Genomic DNA, 18644 nt, shown 5'->3' on the forward strand with positions numbered 1-18644 from the left:
TGAATATGTGTATAATAATGTGGATTAGCACCAATAGTGGGCTGGAAAACCCTTTTTGAATTAAATATATTTTTTTAAATGCTTGAATTTGATTCTACTTGAGAAAGTGAATATGAATATGAAGTCTTCCAGCAGCAATTGGAAGACAATGATACCCTGATTTATGATCGTTTATAAATTTTGGGGGTTTGTCGCTTGGTTGAATATCTTTATTTTATAATTTTTTTGCTTTGTGTCATGAGCCAAAATGTGAGTTAGGGGCGAAATTTAGATATGGCGCTGCTTGAGTGAAATGAAAAACAAAACAAAACAAAATGGAGCAATAATGGTAGTGCAATGCTGTTGCATGTGGACAAGGAGAGCCACTGGCACCGACGCATTTTCAGCCATTTGTTGAACGGTCATACAAAATGAGAACACTCGCAAGGAGCTGCTGTGTGCCACAAATCATGTCTAGATGCTCACACTGAAATAAGGGTTAGGGTCAAACCGACTCTGATTCCACTCACTAGGCCACGCCCCTGAAAGACATGTCAAACACCAATACTACAGTATGTACCTTAATTAATTTTTTAAAAACCATATTATCTTTTATATTTAATGCTTTAATACAACAAGGTGTTATTTTTCTTTACTAAAAGGACATTACATAAAGATGTGTAGTGGTTTTGGGGGGACAGGTACGGATTAATTGCATGTGAACTAATTTCAATGGTGAAAATGTATTTGATAAAAGTACATTGAGTTAACAGCTTGGTCAGGGAACGAATTCAACTTGAGGTCAAGGCACAACTTGAAATACAAAACTATTGGGCCATGTGGTCGCTGCGCCTACAGGAAGTGAAAATGGTACAGTATGAAAATGATAGTTTGTCCTTACTTTGGGGCTAAAACAACTTCCACTGTTTAGGAAGGTCTTTTTTTTATGATGTTGAAGTGTGACTGTGGAAACGTTGTTTGTTCATCCAGAATAGCATTTGTGAGCTAAGTTAACCTCACAATGGCTCATCTAATGCAGTTCATCCCAAAGGCGTTTGATGGGGTTGCTCTGAGGTAGTTTTTCCACACCAAACCCATCCAAGCAGGCCTTTGTGGCACTTTTTCGTGCACTGGGGCACAGTCAAGCTAAGGCAGAAAAGGGCCTTCCCATAAACCTTTCCCACTAAGTTGGAAGCACACAAATGTCAAGAATGTTTTGTCTATAGTTAATGCAAGCCATTTACCATACTGTTTTTGAGATATTTTTCTCTGTCTCCCTCTAGCGGTGCAGTCCCTGAACAGCCTGAATGATCAGATCGCAAGTTTCATAGTGACGGGACACAAGTCACTTGAGCAGGAAGAACATGCATATTGTCCCCCTGAGAAGGAGACGCTCCAGAAGTCAATGACTTTGATGAGACGGCTCCTCGTGGATGCACAGGTATGCAAATCTGACCTCTCTGGGAGCAACATTTGGCTAGAAACAGAATCAGCTTTAAATATCAATGCCTTTTTCTCAACTCTCAACTCAACACCTTTTATCTAGACCCATACTGTCAATGTCATGTTTATCCTTGGCCCCACAACCCATCCCTCAACCAAGTTTTGTAGAAATTGTTTCAGGGCCATTCCACCATATTGGTGCCATCTACTTGTTGTAACTCAAAACAAATTGAATTTTCTGTCGTTTTTCAACTCTAAATATATTAATACACGTATTGAATGACTCAAAATGTGTATTTTTATTGGACTGAAACTCCTCATTTGAGTAACAGGACTGAAAGTAACAGGTTTGTGAGTTTTTAGCAAAGAATGAATAAATGTGAAATACAGCCAAATAGCATTTGTGCCAATAGCACGTTGACACGAAGGACATTATAGTGATTAAACTATATAAAAAAAACTAACATCAAAATAAAAACTAAAGCTAAAGTTTGCAGTTTAAAAAAAAACTGACAGTAGAATATTATTAAAATGATCTTTTGAAAAACATTTCCTCTCTGGCCCCATCTAATGCCTCTCTCTATTTTAATTTCAATTATTATTGTAAAATCTGACATGGGGGCACAAGAATAGCCAATGAGATGTATTGACAGGAGGCATGACCTCCTGTGTGAAAACCCAGGGCCATGATTAACGTGTGAATTAAAACTAAACAATGTTTTCAAAGAAAATAAAGTTAATGTATAGTTGGGATAAGAAGTAATACAAATATGTAAAAAAATACATTCGTAAAGTAGTTAAATTATAACATTTCAGGGTAAAGTCTAATTTTGGTAAGCAGAGACAGGCAACAAATGCTATTTTTCCACTTTTAAAGGTTGTTGGAATTAATCTTTTTAAATGAATTGTTAAATATGCAACCAGATCAATGTGTCGGACATTTTGCTTAAAAATGTATTTCACCATTCATTTTATTGTCCATTTATACTTTTTATTTCCTGGAGATGCAACCGGCACCGATTGAGTGGAATGGCCCTCAAATGAGTTTTATATCAGCCTGCTAACTATGAAAAAAACTGTTATCAGAAACCGTATTTTCTGAAAGTAATAGAACTAAATTTTATCAACTGTTAAGCAATATAACAGTTGTTATTTGATGATATTTTCTTGATTCACACAGTTTTTGTTAGTCATTGCAAAACTGAATTAATACTGGTGAAATACTAGAATTATTTTTTGTGGGAAATGTAGTGGTTAACATAGCTGACTATTTGCAGCCGGTGTGGGTATTAATTGGGTCAAATCTTTGCGCAATGTTGTGGGGCGATGTATTGTTAAGGCGAGAAGAAAACATTATTTGTGTTGCTAACCTTAAAGCTCATAGCAGTGGTGAGTGTTGACTGTGTTCTTACATTTCCGAGACCATTGCTGTTTACATCCCCAGAATTTGGTCACTGGTTGAATTGAACAATGTTGAAAGAATTAGTGACCATTATGACTTTGGTTCCTCCCTCCCTCCTCTGAATGAATCTTCATATGACGCACCTGTCCTCAAGAATAGCGCGTCTGGGAATCAATCATCTTGGAAGGTTCTATTTTAAGATTTTAAGGGGATGGTTGTTTGCCTACTGCTCACCTAGCATCCTTTGTTAATATGTGAAATAAGGGACAGAGAGGACACAACAATGACACGCTTTCTCCCATATCCATTGTCTCATTGTGTCCTCCGATGTTTTCACTGGTGTTGGTAATTTTACGTAATCTTTGTGTCGGAAGAAGATGAAGAGGCTGAGATGAACGGCTGGGGGCTCCAATTAGAGGCCGCTACCGAAAAGGCAATGTCAAGAGTGTGATTGAGCTTTTTATTCAAAATTATTCAAATGAGCTTGATGAGTTGTTACACACCCTTGTCCAACATCTGTCACTGTACAACAAAATTTTACTTTTTTCTACTCATGTTTCTTATATTGACTTATGTTTGGGACATTTGTACTTCATTTTCTTTCTTTTTTTTTTAGTTCATAAGACCAAGATTCTTTTTTTTCTGCTCATTCGCATTTCTTCCAATTTACTAATTTGGTAGAGGCAAGAGTTGTACAATGAGGTCTAAATGTAATTGGCTTGATCCCTGGTAGGGACACATTTACAGCGGGGGTAACAGTGATATTGACAATAAAAGTACTGACTTGATCTTCTTACAATGTTGCCTCAGAATCAATGAATGACACCTAAAGTCCTCTACAAATACATGGAGATGTGTAAGTTTTATGTTGTTTTAATGACCACATGTGATTTTCCTCTGCTGGTAAGTCTGTGGTAGGGGAACTTCACATTGCCTCTCCTTGGGCCCTTTTGCCGTGTATTGTGCAGTCAATCAGGAAATTTGCCGCTGAGCTTCTGAGCCTTTGCCATTGACCTTATCTCTAACTCCGTCCCCATGCTGGAACCCGCTCTGACTACATTAGTGGAGCTGTCAGTCATGTGTGGTTGAAAACTGGGAGTAGAAAAGGAGCGTTTAGGGCACAAGAGGATGTGGATGCATCCAAACAAGTTGGTGAAGGTGACTTTTGTCCGAGGAGATGCTGATAAATAAGATCTATGTGACTCCCCCCCGGCCCCCGACCCTCCCAAAGTATACACTGTGCATCAGCAAAAAAATGCTGAGTAAAGTTTTGGGCTTGTTTTTTTTGGAGCTTTAGCCAAGGTGGAGGGACTGATGAACAGTTCCAAATAGAGGTCAACTCAATAAATCTCAAGAGAATCAGAATCAGAATCATCTTTATTTGCCAAGTATGTCCAAAACACACAAGGAATTTGTCTCCGGTAGTTGGAGCCGCTATAGTACAACAGACAGTCAATTTAAAGAACACTTTGGAGACATAAAGACATTGACAAAAAACAATTGTGCAAAAAGATGCAGAGTCCTCTAGCACTTAGAGCAGTTCGAATGACTAATATTGCAATAGTCCGGTGCAATGACCATTGTGCAAAGGGCGCTGAGACTTCAAGGAGTGTATGCGGTTTAAAGTGACGAGTAGTGCGATCATCTGGGACAATGATGGTTGTGCAAATGTTACAGATACTCCTCAATCAGTGTGCAAATGGAGCAGATGCTACTCTGGCATGAGTGGCCAGTATATGCAAATAGTGCAGCATGGCGCGACAACTGCAGTGAGTGCATGAGTAATACATAATTGGCCCCACAGAAATGTGACAACGAACTCAAGTCAAAAACTTTCCAGCTTGTTCTAATGGAATTATAGGTTAGGTGTTGAAGAAGTTGATCGCAAGAGGTAAGAAGCTGTTGGAATGTCTACTAGTTCTAGTTTGCGTTGATCGGTAGCGCCTACCTGAGGGAAGGAGCTGGAAGAGCTGGTGACCGGGGTGCAGACGGTCCGAGAGGATTTTGCACGCCCTTTTCTTAGTTCTGGCAGCGTGCAAGTCCTCAATGGTGGGTAGGGGGGTACCGACAATCCTTTCAGCAGTTTTGATTGTCCGCTGCAGTCGGAGTTTGTCCTTTTTTGTAGCAGCACCAAACCAGACTGTGATGAAAGAACACAGGACTGATTCGATGACCGCTGTGTAGAACTGTCTCAGCAGCTCCGGTGGCAGGCCGTGCTTTCTCAGAAGCCGCAGGAAGTACATCCTCTGCTGGGCCTTTTTGAGGACGGAGTTGATGTTGGTCGCCCACTTCAGGTCCTGAGAGATTGTAATTCCCAGGAACTTGAAGGTCTCGACGGTTGACACAGGGCAGCTGGACAACGTGAGGGGCAGCTGTGGCGAAGGATGCCTCCTGAAGTCCACGATCATCTCTACAGTCTTGAGCGTGTTCAGCTCCAGGTTGTGTCGGCCGCACCACAGCTCCAGCCGCTCCGCTTCCTGTCGATATGCAGACTCGTCACCGTCCTTGATGAGGCCGATGACGGTGGTGTCATCTGGAAACTTCAGGAGCTTGACAGTCGGGTTCGCTGAGGTGCAGTCGTTCGTGTAGAGAGAGAAGAGCAGCGGAGAGAGGACACAACCTTGGGGCGCCCCAGTGCTGATGCTGCGTGTGGATGAGGTGGCTTCCCCCAGCCTGACCTGCTGTGTCCTGCCCGTCAGAAAGCTGAAAATCCACTGGCAGATGGCAGGTGAGACGCTGAGCTGGAGAAGTTTGGTTGAAAGGAGTTCAGGGATGATGGTGTTGAACGCTGAGCTGAAGTCCACGAACAAGATCCTCGCATAGGTCCCTGCACTGTCGAGGTGTTCTAGGATGAAGTGCAGTCCCATGTTGACTGCATCATCCGCAGACCTGTTCGCTTGGTAGGCAAACTGCAGGGGGTCCAGCAGGGGACCTGTGACACTCTTGAGGTGGTCCAGCACGAGACGTTCAAAGGACTTCATGACCACAGATGTCAAAGCGACAGGCCTGTAGTCATTCAGAGCAGAGATTGCAGGTTTCTTGGGGACTGGAATGATGGTGGAGCGTTTGAAACAGGATGGAACTTCGCACATTTCCAAAGATCTGTTGAAGATCTGAGTGAAGACTGGAGCGAGCTGGTCCGCGCAGACTTTGAGGCAGGATGGGGACACATGGTCCGGTCCTGCCGCTTTGTTAATCTTCTGTTGTTTGAAGATGCATCTCACATCCTGTTCATGGATGGTTAACGCAGAAGTCAGAGGTGTGGTTGTGGTCGCGGGTGCGGCCGGGTGGGTGTGTGGAGTGAAACTGTCCTTTTCAAATCTGCAGTAGAAGGTATTCAAGTCGTTGGCTAGTGTGCTATTGTTCTCAGCTTGGGGGGATCGTCGCTTGTAATTAGTCAGCGATTGGAATGCATGCCAGACTGATTTAGAGTCGTTCGCGCTAAACTGTTTTTCCAACTTTGCTGCATAGATTCTCTTTGCAATGTTAATTTCTTTAGTAAGCTGGTTTCTAGCTCGATTATACAGGGCCCTGTCCCCGCTCTGATATGCATCTTCCTTAGCTTGGCGAAGCTGCTTAAGTTTAGCAGTGAACCACGGCTTGTTGTTGTTGAATGTCCGAAATGATTTTGTTGGTACACAAACCTCTTCACAGAAACTGATATAGGATGTGACAGTGTCCGTATATTCATCCAGGCTGCCAGCTGAATTTTCAAAGACACTCCAGTCTGTGCAGTCTAAACAGCTTTGAAGTTCCATCTTGGCTTCATTGGTCCACCTTTTGACTGTTTTCACTGTAGGCTTCGCACATTTAAGTTCTTGCTTGTACGTCGGTATTAAGTGAATTAAGCAGTGATCAGACGAGCCCAGGGCTGCACGAGGTATAGCACGGTATGCGTTTTTTACCGTAGTGTAGCAGTGGTCTAAAGTATTATTTTCCCTGGTAGGACAGTCGATGTGCTGCTTGTATTTAGGGAGTTCGTGGTTGAGTTTAGCTTTGTTAAAGTCCCCGAGAATAATGAGGGGTGAGTCCGGGTGTTTTTTTTCAATTTCGTTGACTTGTTCGGCGAGCGTTAGCAATGCGGCCTTCGTGTTAGCTTGAGGTGTAATATAGACTCCAGCCAGTATAAACGATGCAAACTCACGTGGCGAGTAGAATGGTTTACAGTTCAAAAACAGCGACTCCAAATGCGGGCTGCAGTGTGTGCTGAGCACCGTGACGTCCGTACACCATTTTTCGTTGATATGGAGGCATATCCCGCCGCCCTTTGTTTTCCCCGATGATTCCATGTCGCGGTCCGCTCGATGAATGTTGAAGCCGGGAAGCATGACGGCGCCATCGGGTACGGCGTCGCAAAGCCAGGTCTCCGTGAAGCACATGGCCGCGGAACGTCCGAAGTCTTTACTGGTCTTTAACAGAAGATGAAGCTCGTCCATTTTGTTGGGTAGGAAGCGTACATTCGCGAGGTGGATCGACGGGAACGCCAATCTGTGTCCTCTCTTGCGGAGTTTCACCTGAATGCCGGCTCGTTTCCCTCTGTGGCGCCGCTTCCGCCTCCATGCGCCGAAAACCGCGGACGCCGCTCCGGTGAGTAACTCGGGGAAAAAACTGAGCGGATTTTCGAAAGTTGGTGACAGAAAGTCCGGAGTAGCCTCCTTGATGGTTAGCAGGTCTCCCCTTGTGTAAGTGAGTCGTGTAAGGTCTCCAAAGACGGATGAAAAACATAAAAACAAAGACAATACTAGAGAGCGCGTTACCGAGGCGACCACACTGGTAGGCGCCATCTTGGAATTTTTTGGAATGTTATAGGAATTTTTTGGAATGTTATAGGAATGTTATCTTTCAACATGACATGGATCCAAAGCAATGTGTTCATTTTCTATTTGCAATCTGTAAATTAAACAGTTTAAAGCCTCTTATTAATTGTTCATTAACTGCAAAAGTGCTGCTTAAGTAAAGTGAGTTGAGTTTGCTGCCACCATACAGCCCTCATATTTCAAGTTTGCACTCGCAAGTCAAAGCAAAAAAAACTTTTCTCAAAAAAACTCACTTTCATCTCACTGTATATTAACCGTAGCTGTCACTGTTATCAATGGGTCATATGACAGTGTATTATATCACAAAAATCTGCTTCTCTCCAGAGCATCTATTGAGCTGGTCCATTTAGTTTTATGGATGATACTAATGTTCAGGTTAATTCTCCCTGCTGCCACAAACCTCATTTCCTGATGCCAGGGGATGTTTTCATCGATAAAACATAAATATGAATATAATATATATAGTGCTACACAGTAAAAGCCTTGGCAAATAGAAGCACACCTCCACATCAGTACGACTTTTGCATTTAAGTTACATTTGTCCGAGTTGGCCACAACATAAATAATTTTTTATCGTTTTTTGTTTTAATTCTCCAGACCCCAAGTGATTTAAATGCATTGGTTTTATGATGGTGCCGTCTAGTTTAGTGAGTTACTGTTCCTTTATCTTTGTTTTGCTGCAGAAAATCCAATCTTGTATCAAGCAATAACATCAGCATTCTGGCCAACATAGTAGCTACACCACAAGAGCCACACTTGAACAACAATCTCACACTGCCTTTTTCGCTCTGGATTTCTTTTTGTGCACCCGTTCAAAAAGCCAGCAAACAGACACCCGCTAATTGTCTGCATGGATGTAAATTCCACGTGGGCATTTCTTTTCCAAACCCCTGCTGGCAACTCACTGCCTGAAAAACAGCACTCTGTTTATATTCTGTTTATGTTCTGTAACAATAGAACACGAGTGTGCCGGCAGCCTGCCAGCGACTGCCAATCAAACCTGAAACGACAAACACAAACACTATCTCCAAAAGTGCTGTTATGAATCACGATAATATTGTTGTTGACAACAATGAGGAATGGTTAAAGGCTGGCTGTTAATTTCAGTACTGTGTTGGCAATCATTCTATCTATATGATATTGGGATCAGACTAATAAATGTGCAATTTCACGCACCTTTCCTCGAAGTGTCCTATTAATATGACAATACATCTGACTCACTTCCACACATATATGTGCCAAATGCGCCAGGGTCATGAAGGGTGCATCCTGCTTGCAGTCTCAAGAGCACTGGCAGCACGGGGGTGATGCTGAAGAGGGATTAAGTATGTGATGGGTTTTGCTGGGTCAGTCTGTCCTTCTATGAATGGGACCTCAGCTGGCCCTCCAGAACACGCTTTCTGTCCATGTATTATGCATTGCATTGGTCCCATCTGCCCTCCCCATCATCCCCTGACTCCAGTGAACCTCTGTAATGCACTGATGAAACCGTGCCACCCTATTTGTGTGATTTGTGTAGATCTAATGACTTTTTCTTCTGGGAGCTATGGCTCCAGTGGATTAAAACCACACCTCTGAATTGTTATGGGATGTAGTTTAAGTGCTTATAGCATGACTGATTACCGAGTATGATAATTTGACAACCTTTTGGGTAATTAGCCTAATAAAGTCGATAGGGTAAGGAATGGAGTTTTGTAACTTAAATTGGAGTCAAAATGCACAACAATGTGATTTATCACGAGCAAACAACAAAAAAGATGAGGATAATGAAAATGCTATACTTGAATAAAATAAACTCAACTCACTTCACAACAAGCAGCAGTTTGGCAGATCGTGAACGATTTTTCAAAAAAGAGGCTTCAAGCTCTTGCTGCCATCCCAGTTGAAGTTTACTGTCAAACTAAGCATAAAAGATTACATGTAGTTATTCAAAACAATGACATAACTTTGTCTTAAAGTCAGCTAGCTTAATGCGGCATCGGTGTTTTAACCCTTTAAGCAATGGATATTTGAACACAAACAGTTGCACATAACATGTAGATGGATAATATGAAAATATTTACATGCCTATGTCGCGTTGATGGGATTTGTAAGAATTGTGCTTAATTTAGAAAGAAACGATGAGTTGGAAGCAACGCCTGTGTCACTTCCGGGTTATCGTAATTTTAAAATACAGCGTTATAAATCAAGACATTTGATATATATGAGGGGCACCACGTCATATTTTTACAAGTTTAACTTGAGGCGAAATGACGACAAACATTTTTAATAAGTCTCTTATCGGAAGGTGGCTACATGTTAAAAACTTTAAGTTCTAGACTTTCTAGAGGTTTCGTTCCAAACTCAAACACACACATAATCAATGCGAGTGGTGAATTTTATAGAAAATTTAATACTAAAAAGGGGTTTCTACAGGATAGAACACAGACAAACACAAAACAAACAAGGTGCAGACGAACATTGGCGAAGGGAGGGATTTGTGACGTGAGATGAGTAGAATGGGCGTGTAGTGAATGCGTATAAATGAGGACTCCTGGTCTCATTAATATAAACCCAAATATGCACTAATCTGTACTTTTAGTCTACCGCAATGTTGGATTTACGTGTCTGGAACACGTTTGAGGCAGGCGAGTCAGGCTCCCGAGTGTTCGGCCGGTCCGGTCCGCACCGGGAACAGGTGGATTCGACGGAAGGGAGGAAGGAAAAAAGGAGGAAAAGCAGGAGGCCAACAAGTTCTCAGGCAGGACGTCTATCGGTTAGTGACACCACCTCAATTGTACTGTAGTCATCTGGAGATACTGCTAGATATAACTGTGTGTCATCTGCATTGCTGTGATGGTCAAAATTAAAGTTCTGAACAATTTGACCCAAGGGTAGCATATACATGCTGAACAGGGGGGGTCCTAGAACTTACCCTTGAGGGACCCCATAGGTCATTGCCATTCGATGAGATTGAACATTTCCAATGGTTACAAAATAACTCCTTTCCTCCAGGTATGATCTGAACCATTTAAGGACTGTTCCATTTAGTCCTACCCACATTTCCAACCTGTTCAGCAGTATATTATGACCCACCATATCACAAGCCGCATTGAGATCCAACAAGACCAGAATTGACACCTTTCCTGAGTCAGTATTCAACCTTATATCACTTAACACTTTGAGAGCAGATTCTGTACTGTGATGAGTTCGGAAACCGGATTGAAATTTGTCAAAAAGTCCATTTAAGTTCAAGAAATGGCTGAGTTGATTAAAAATAACTTTCTCAACGATCTTGGCTATGAAAGGGAGATTTGAGATGGGTCTATAGCTTGCTAACATGGAAGCGTCCAGCGCTATATTTTTTATCCGAGGCTTACTGGCAGCTACTTTAAGAGCTTTAGTAAACTCTCCTGACTGAAGTGAGCAATTGATTATTTGCTGCAAATCAGCGAGCACAGACTTCGCAATAGCTTTGAAAAAGTCAGATGGTATTGAATCAAGACAGCTCGTTGATGGTTTCAGCTGCTGAACTGTTTTCTCTACAGTTTTTTGATCAGCTGTATCAAATTCTGACATGATAATAGAGTTTTTCTTGGGTGGCTTAAGTTGCAGTATCATTTTATAATTTTGCTGATTTGTGCTGATATTTAACCTGATTGATTTTATTTTTTTTCACTAAAATAACAAGCAAATTCATTGCATTTATCAGCTGTTAGGAGTTCTAGAGATATCTGATTCGGGGGGTGAGCTTGTCAACCACAGCAAACAGACTGCAAGTATTGTTGAAGTTTTTACTGATGATTTCAGAAAAGTGTTGCTGTCTAGCCCTGACTAACTCTTGGTTAAAATGACAAAGACTTTGTCTGTAGAGGTCATAGTCAATTTGGAGTTAAGGTTTTCTCCACTTACGTTCTGCTTTCCTACACTTTTATTTAGAGCTCTTTACCATCATTGTGCTCCCCCACGGTGTTCTAGGTCGCCTCAACATTGTCTTAGTTTTGATAGGAGCGACAGCATTCATGACATTTGAGATTTTCCAGGATTAATTATCCAAAGGTTCCTCAACTGTCTCAGCATTCACAGTTTTCGGCATAACTATGGTCTCCATAAACTTAGTGCCTGTACTCTCATTTATATACCTTTTCTTAATGGACATGGAGGTAGTCTCAACTTTTGAAAGAATCTGTAATTCAAAGAATACACAAAAATGGTCAGAAATAGCCATATCCTTTCTGTCAATTGATAGAATTTCAACATCCTTAGAGATGACCAGGTCAGCAAAACAATTAGTCAAAAGTTCAAACTGCCGTCATGTCACGAAAGGAAGGATGGCCATTAAAGTCCCTGTAAAGTGAAAATAACTTCTAAATTTGATACAAGAGTGCTGTTAACAACCCTGGCAAATTTGAATGATTAAAAAAATCACCCAGTATATAAAATGGGTTTTAAAAGGCTCAAAATCATAAAAAAAATCAAGCTGTAGTCCCTGCTTTCGAACACTGTGGGCATGCCCACCGTTTGCGCTGAAACCATGCCCCACTCAACTGTCAATCAAATATCTCTACTATGACCTGGAAAACTGGATGCGACCTTGCTTAGCCTCTTTCTTTTGTCTTGACAAAACTACGTTTGAGCCGCAGACAAGCATCCGCTTAAAGCCTCCGGTGGATGGCGCGCTATCATGGCCATGCCAGCATGTAGAATGCTGGCTGTCAATTCAGACATTTTTTTCCCCTCTCCTTGCTTTTTGGCCTTTCTCAGCATGAGGTACGCAGACTCACTGCTGACAACAAGGTGCTCCAAAGCAGCCACATCTGCTGACTATCTGAAGAGAAGATGCATTTTTGGGGTATAAGCATACAGTAGCTAGCTCGCTAACTGCACATTGCAATTGCACTGGATAACCACTGATGTGAACGAAGGAGCTCAAGGTCTACCGTGGGGGAAGGGTGACTCATGCTGGGGCCGAAGTGCAGTTTTGGCCACAACCCCAAAATCAGGAAAACTGAAATTGTGTAAAACAGGCATTTCTAAGGGCTCTATTGTTATAGGCTATGCAAAGTATGCCTGTGTTCAAATGGTGGCGTATCTTGATTTTCGTGCAAGTGCAAGGCTTGATTGAGTGTTTGCCAATTTGGCAGACGAGTCTACACCAAGATGGGTAAACCAATGCAACGAGGGTGTGTCCTTTGACATCCGCCTGGTGCATGTGACAATTTGGGGAATGAAAGTCGGTCAAAACGTATGCCTGCTTTGGACCACGACTATCTTTCGGCGCAGCTTGTCTAATGTGATTTTGATGAATTTGAAATGCGGGCTCTGTGGATATATGGTGGATCAGATGTAATTCAGTCATCTCAATCATTGTAGAAAGCCATTAATTGAATGTATTATTTATTTTTAAGCATCCCATTGGTTAGCACACAGCTATCAGGGTCGGGGGGGAAATGATGATGATTGTGCATGGCTGGGGGTAGATACATGAGATCCTCGGACATATTTAAGTCACCTGTGCTTATCACCAGCTCATATTGTATTTAATCATGTTTGTTTGTTGCCACTTTGGCAAAGAGGAGTGACAATTCTCTCTTACTGCGCCTTGGTTAAAGAGAATGCAAGAAGCCACTTTGACTGGCGGCAAATTAAGTCAGCTGTGTTCTCTCTCACATGAGCGCAGACAGCCCCTTTTTTTAAATACACCAGCTGCACGTGTCAGCAAAATTACGAAATGTCGGTCTAACCTGTCTCCGGTCAATTTACGCCTGTCATTAAAATAGAGCCCTATGGGACCACAATTGAGTATTTCATAGTCCTCAGTCTTTGCACGTTTTCAGAAAATATCTTCGCATGTAAAATATATTAAGGAACAAATCTCTGAATTCCATTTACAGGGTCTTTAAAGATAAGGGCTTTTAACAGAGGAATGTGAAATTGTTTTGCTTTTAATTGACCTCATTCTGGAAGCAACTACACAAGTACATTCAGTGGATACTTCATTAGCATTTTGAGAGTTTCTTCTTGAATTTCTCTGGAGGATGACAAAATAGCCTCCCAGAGTTGCTGTTTGGATGTGAACTGCCTGCCACCCTCATAGATCTTTTGCTTGAGGATGCCTCAAAGGTTCTCAACAGAGGTGAGGTCAGGGGAGGATTGGTGCCAGACCTTGAGTTTCTCCCTAGCAGCCAATGAAGCAGAGAGATTCTTTGCAGCATGGGATTGTTCACTGATAAGTCTGGACGGATAGAGTAATGGATAGTTGGTGGATGGCCACCATATCCCAACAGGCAAAGAGGTGACAGATTCATGTTTTGGGCCAGATTGAAGTCCTTGAAGGTGTGAAAATGACCACTAAAAAGTCTGCAGACTGACCACTTTCCTCCATTGTACAAAAGGAACTGTGCTCTCTATCTGTAACAAAATCATTTTTGTGCGTGAAAATGCACCATCCCATACAGCAAGGAGTACCTCTGCGTCATTGGCTGTAATGTGCATAAAAGAAGAGAAACTCAAGGTGTGTCCGCTATCCTTCCCTAACTTTAACCTTCTTCAGAACCTTTGGAGCATCCTCAAGCAAAAGATTTATGAGGGTGGGAGGTAGTTCACATCCAAGCAGCAGCTTTGGGAGGCTATTCAAACATCCTGCAAAGAAATTCAAGAGAAGATGTTAAAATATAACCTGTTGAAATCTTTTTGATTGAAATAGCTTTTTCTTTCAGTAAATTATCTCCTAATGCTGCAAATTCATTGTAATTCTAGAATGTTTATAAACTGTTCTGACTAATAATTTGGAGAAGTGCATTTTAAATTTGATTCTTAAAAAACAGTTATCATTGAGAGGTTTAATCAAAAACATTCGAATTATGCTCTAACAGCTTGTAAAAAAACAATGTAAAAAAAAACTGTGAAATTCTACCTTGTCAAAGCAATCAATTTGATTGACTCTATCAATGGTATTAAATTAACATTGTAGAAACAAATATTGGCAGCGGCAACATTGCCCTCTTGCCAGAGTCATGAGATGGCCAAGCACTGTGGGCAATTGTTGAATTTCTGTTCATCCATGGTGAGCATTCTGATCCTGATTCTTCTGAAGGTTAACGGGACTGTCACAGCAGTTGTGCATGTTCACGAATGTGCACTAAATCTGTATGCGTGAATCTTCCACAGTTTAACTTTTTACATTATGCCAGTGGTTTGCTTGACTATGTCAAATGTTTCATATACAGTATGCTCTATACTATCTAGAGATGGTTGTAATCCTGTCAGTGTGCCAGTGGAAGTAACATTGTTAGTGGAACAAGATACTAATTACAGGGGGCAAGTAATTTTGATTGGGTGGTGCTTTTGGGAAAACACATTTGGATTAAGGTAATATTGCGAAGCATCTGACTATCTGGCGCAAGATGCTGGTTGGTGTGATTGGGTGATTGGGGGCAAGCTGTCATGCTGAAAGCAGCTGGAGGTGTCGACTATCTGTGCTGCTACAGCCATTCCTCAGCTTGGAGCAGCTGTAATGTCCCGAGGGATATATGCAGTGTGTCGTATCATCAATCAGTGTTTGATAAATTGAAAAATCTCATTGTGTCTATGCCTGTCTTGCTCATTACTATGTTCTCTGCTTCATTTTTCATATACTCGTCCATTTCTCAATACATCTCTCAATTGTATTGTCACACTAACCCCATTCCAATCACTGAATTCTATGTACTGTATGTGCAATGTGTGAGTATTTTTTAGTAATGCTTGTGATGGTCAATCTACCATACATGCTCAAACCTATTCATTAGTATTTTCATTTAATTGTAGATTAGTTCCATTCATTCATTCATCTTCCACACCGCTTATCCTCACTGGGGTCGCAGGGGTGCTGGAGCCTATTCCAGCTATCATCAGGCGAGAGGCGGGGTACACCCTGAAACACCCTCCACCCTGGAGAAAACCCACACAGGAATGGGGGGAACATGCAAACTCCACACAGGCAGGGCCAGGATTTGAACCCGGGTCCTCAGAACTGTGAGGCAGACATGCTAACCTGTTTTTCCACCGTGCCGCCAGATTAGTTTCAATTATACCAAATTGTACTATTGATGGAAACTGGGGCTTTACTGTCTGCCAGAATAATGAGCAAGTCTCCTCGCAGAAAAATCTGTCCAATTCCAAAAACAGGAAGTCCCGTGCCTCGTCCGCCATTTTGTCCCAGCACCATCGTGTTTCTGCTAAGCGAGTGCATAGTGCTTGTCTGTGCGCCAGGAGTATCTTTGCCTTTTTTCACACTCTCAGCAGTAATGGTAAGTACAGCAACTTATTTTTTTATTTTAATGTATTTTAGTTTCTTTATACGAAGTGCTAACCTTTCCTGCTACGGTCAGCTGACCGTGGTCGGGAGACGCAGGGGTTAACTCCCTTCTCTCGTAGCACAGCTGAGCTGGGTGGCGGCAACAATAAAGGCAACGATTTGCTGCTTTAATGGCTTTATTCGCTCCTCTGCACATTCAATGTCAGCGGGTCCTCCGCTAATCGTTACTCTTCCCCGGTCGCCGTCACTCCACTTGCCACTGTACACACTCGCACCGGCGCGCACTCTTCCCTCCTTCACAGTCCCGCCGGACGACGCCTGCGCAGTCCCGTCTCACTCACACATCGACGCACACGCCCACACACACTGACCTTGCTGTCACAATCACGTGGGACAATACCCTTAACAGAAGTATTTTGCCGTAAATTTCGACTTTAATGGTGAAATCCGACTTACGCGGAAATTCGTGTTACGTCGCCAACGTAGGAACGGAACTCGTTCGTAAATCGAGGACTTCCTGTATTTTCAGATCTAATGCTGAGTTTATTTTTATTTTCTTGGTACTATCCAAGTCACTTGACTCAAAATTTCTAAGGTAAAATGTAATGTCTCCTTATCGTTCAATCGAGGCATTCAAAGAATGTACAGTAATACACATATTTTGATAAATAGTAATTAAAATCCTCCTATCTTTATCTCCCTTCATTTTACGAGTGAAAATATATGATGCAAAGTAATTTAGGCTACATTTATACTGCTGGCCTTCATGCCCAATTCCAATTTGGTGCCTCGCCGTTTTTTTTTTTTTTTTTTTTTTTAATTGTTCACATCTACTTTCAAGTGACTGTTATCCAGAGGTGGGTAATAATGTGGTACATTTACTCCATTACATTTACTCAAGTAATATTTTCCATAAAGTGTACTTGTCAGAGTACTTTAAATGCACCGTACTTTTTACTTTTACTTGAGTATTTATGTGAAGAAGGATCGATAATTTTACTCCGTTACAATGAGTGACATGCCGTTCGCTACTTTTATTATTAATTCTTGTGTGTGTGTATATATATGTATAAGATTGATTTTCTTTTTCAATCCATCCATCCATCCATTTTCTGAGCCGCCTCTCCTCACTAGGGTCGCGGGCGTGCTGGAGCTTATCCCAGCTGTCATCGGGCAGGAGGCGGGGTACACCCTGAACTGGTTGCCAGCCAATCGCAGGGCACATAGAAACAAACAACCATTCGCACTCTCAGTCATGCCTACGGGCAATTTAGAGTCTCCAATTAATGCATGTTTTTGGGATGTGGGAGGAAACCGGAGTGCCCGGAGAAAACCCACACATGCACAGGGAGAACATGTGCAAACTCCACACAGGCGGGGACGGGGATTGAACCCTGCACCTCAGAACTGTGAGGCTGACGCTCTAACCAGTCGTCCACCGTGCCGCCTCTTTTTCAATCCATCCATCCATTTTCTGAGCCGCTTCTCCTCACTAGGGTCACGGGCGTGCTGGAGCCTATCCCAGCTGTCATCGGGCAGGAGGCGGGGTACACCCTGAACTGGTTGCCAGCCAATCGCAGGGCACATAGGAACAAACAACCATTCGCACTCACAGTCACACCTACGGGCAATTTTTAGAGTCATCAATTAACCTACCATGCATGTTTTTGGGATGTGGGAGGAAACCGGAGTGCCCGGAGAAAACCCACGCAGGCACGAGGAGAACATGCAAACTCCACACAGACGGAGTGAACCCGGGTCCTCAGAACTGTGAGGCTGACGCTCTAACCAGTCGTCCACCGTGCCGCCTCTTTTTCAATCCAATAATTTTAATGATTTCATCATTAAAATAGCTGAATTTTCATATTTCCTGTTCAAATGTATAGGAAGCACAGCTACGAGTCACGTTGAGTCATTGCTCCCATGATGCTTCACGAGACCATGCACACATCCATTCAGGCAGGCTGTGATTGGTCCGTGGCTTCACACAAGAGACATTGGTGTTTCCTCATGACATCGCCATTCATAAACGTTTTATCACACATGTACTGCACTTACTGATGTTTAACGGACTGTCTAATATATTTAATGAAAGTGTGTGACATTTCGTCTTTCTTTTCGACCAGAAAAGCCACTGAAATTGCAGAGTGGAGTCTGGTATATACGGAGGCACAACCAGCATGTGGCACTGTCAGTCACGTGACGTGGTGAGTGCCTCACCAATCAAGAACCTCACCGCAAGTCACTGCGCCCAATGTATGTGTTATTGGTTTTTGGGCAGTTAAGAATTGAAATGGTGGCAGGTGTGTGTCAACTCCCATATATTATTATTTTCTTATTTTATTTGATGTCATGCTCTCATTAAAAAAAAAAAAAATCAGAAGTTACTCACAAGTTACTTTTTATTTGAGTAGTTTTTTCATTGAGTACTTTCTTACTCTTGTAAATATTTGGATGACTACTTTTTACTTTTATTTGAGTCATATTATTCTAAAGTAACAGTACTCTTACCTGAGTACAATATTTGGCTACTCTAGCCACCTTTGCTGTTATCCATATCATTTGGATTACATTTACTGAACATATGACAGACACACAGAAGTAGACAAATATCCGTCCATCTTGGTTCGGTGTCACAGGTAGCTGGAGATCACGGGGCCTCCATTTCCTCTGTCCTTTAAAAAGGCAGCCAGTAGTTTTCCCTTTATAATGGTCTATGTGGTCA

At 42.2% G+C, this 18644-nt stretch overlaps 1 protein-coding gene across 3 annotated transcripts in view; it reads left to right on the forward strand.

Annotated features, from left to right (window-relative positions):
• Positions 1-1382: 1382 nt before the first annotated feature.
• Positions 1383-18644, forward strand: part of kazna (kazrin, periplakin interacting protein a) — a 146631-nt gene continuing 129369 nt past the window's right edge. For all 3 annotated transcript variants that reach the window (XM_061681997.1, XM_061682004.1, XM_061682038.1), the window contains exon 1: positions 1383-1420. In XM_061681997.1, the coding sequence (XP_061537981.1) occupies positions 1385-1420 (36 nt within the window). In that variant the 5' untranslated portion in view covers positions 1383-1384. The remainder of the gene's footprint in view (positions 1421-18644) is intronic.

The sequence above is a fragment of the Phycodurus eques genome, chromosome 1, assembly GCF_024500275.1.
Source record: "Phycodurus eques isolate BA_2022a chromosome 1, UOR_Pequ_1.1, whole genome shotgun sequence".
NCBI lineage: Eukaryota > Metazoa > Chordata > Actinopteri > Syngnathiformes > Syngnathidae > Phycodurus > Phycodurus eques.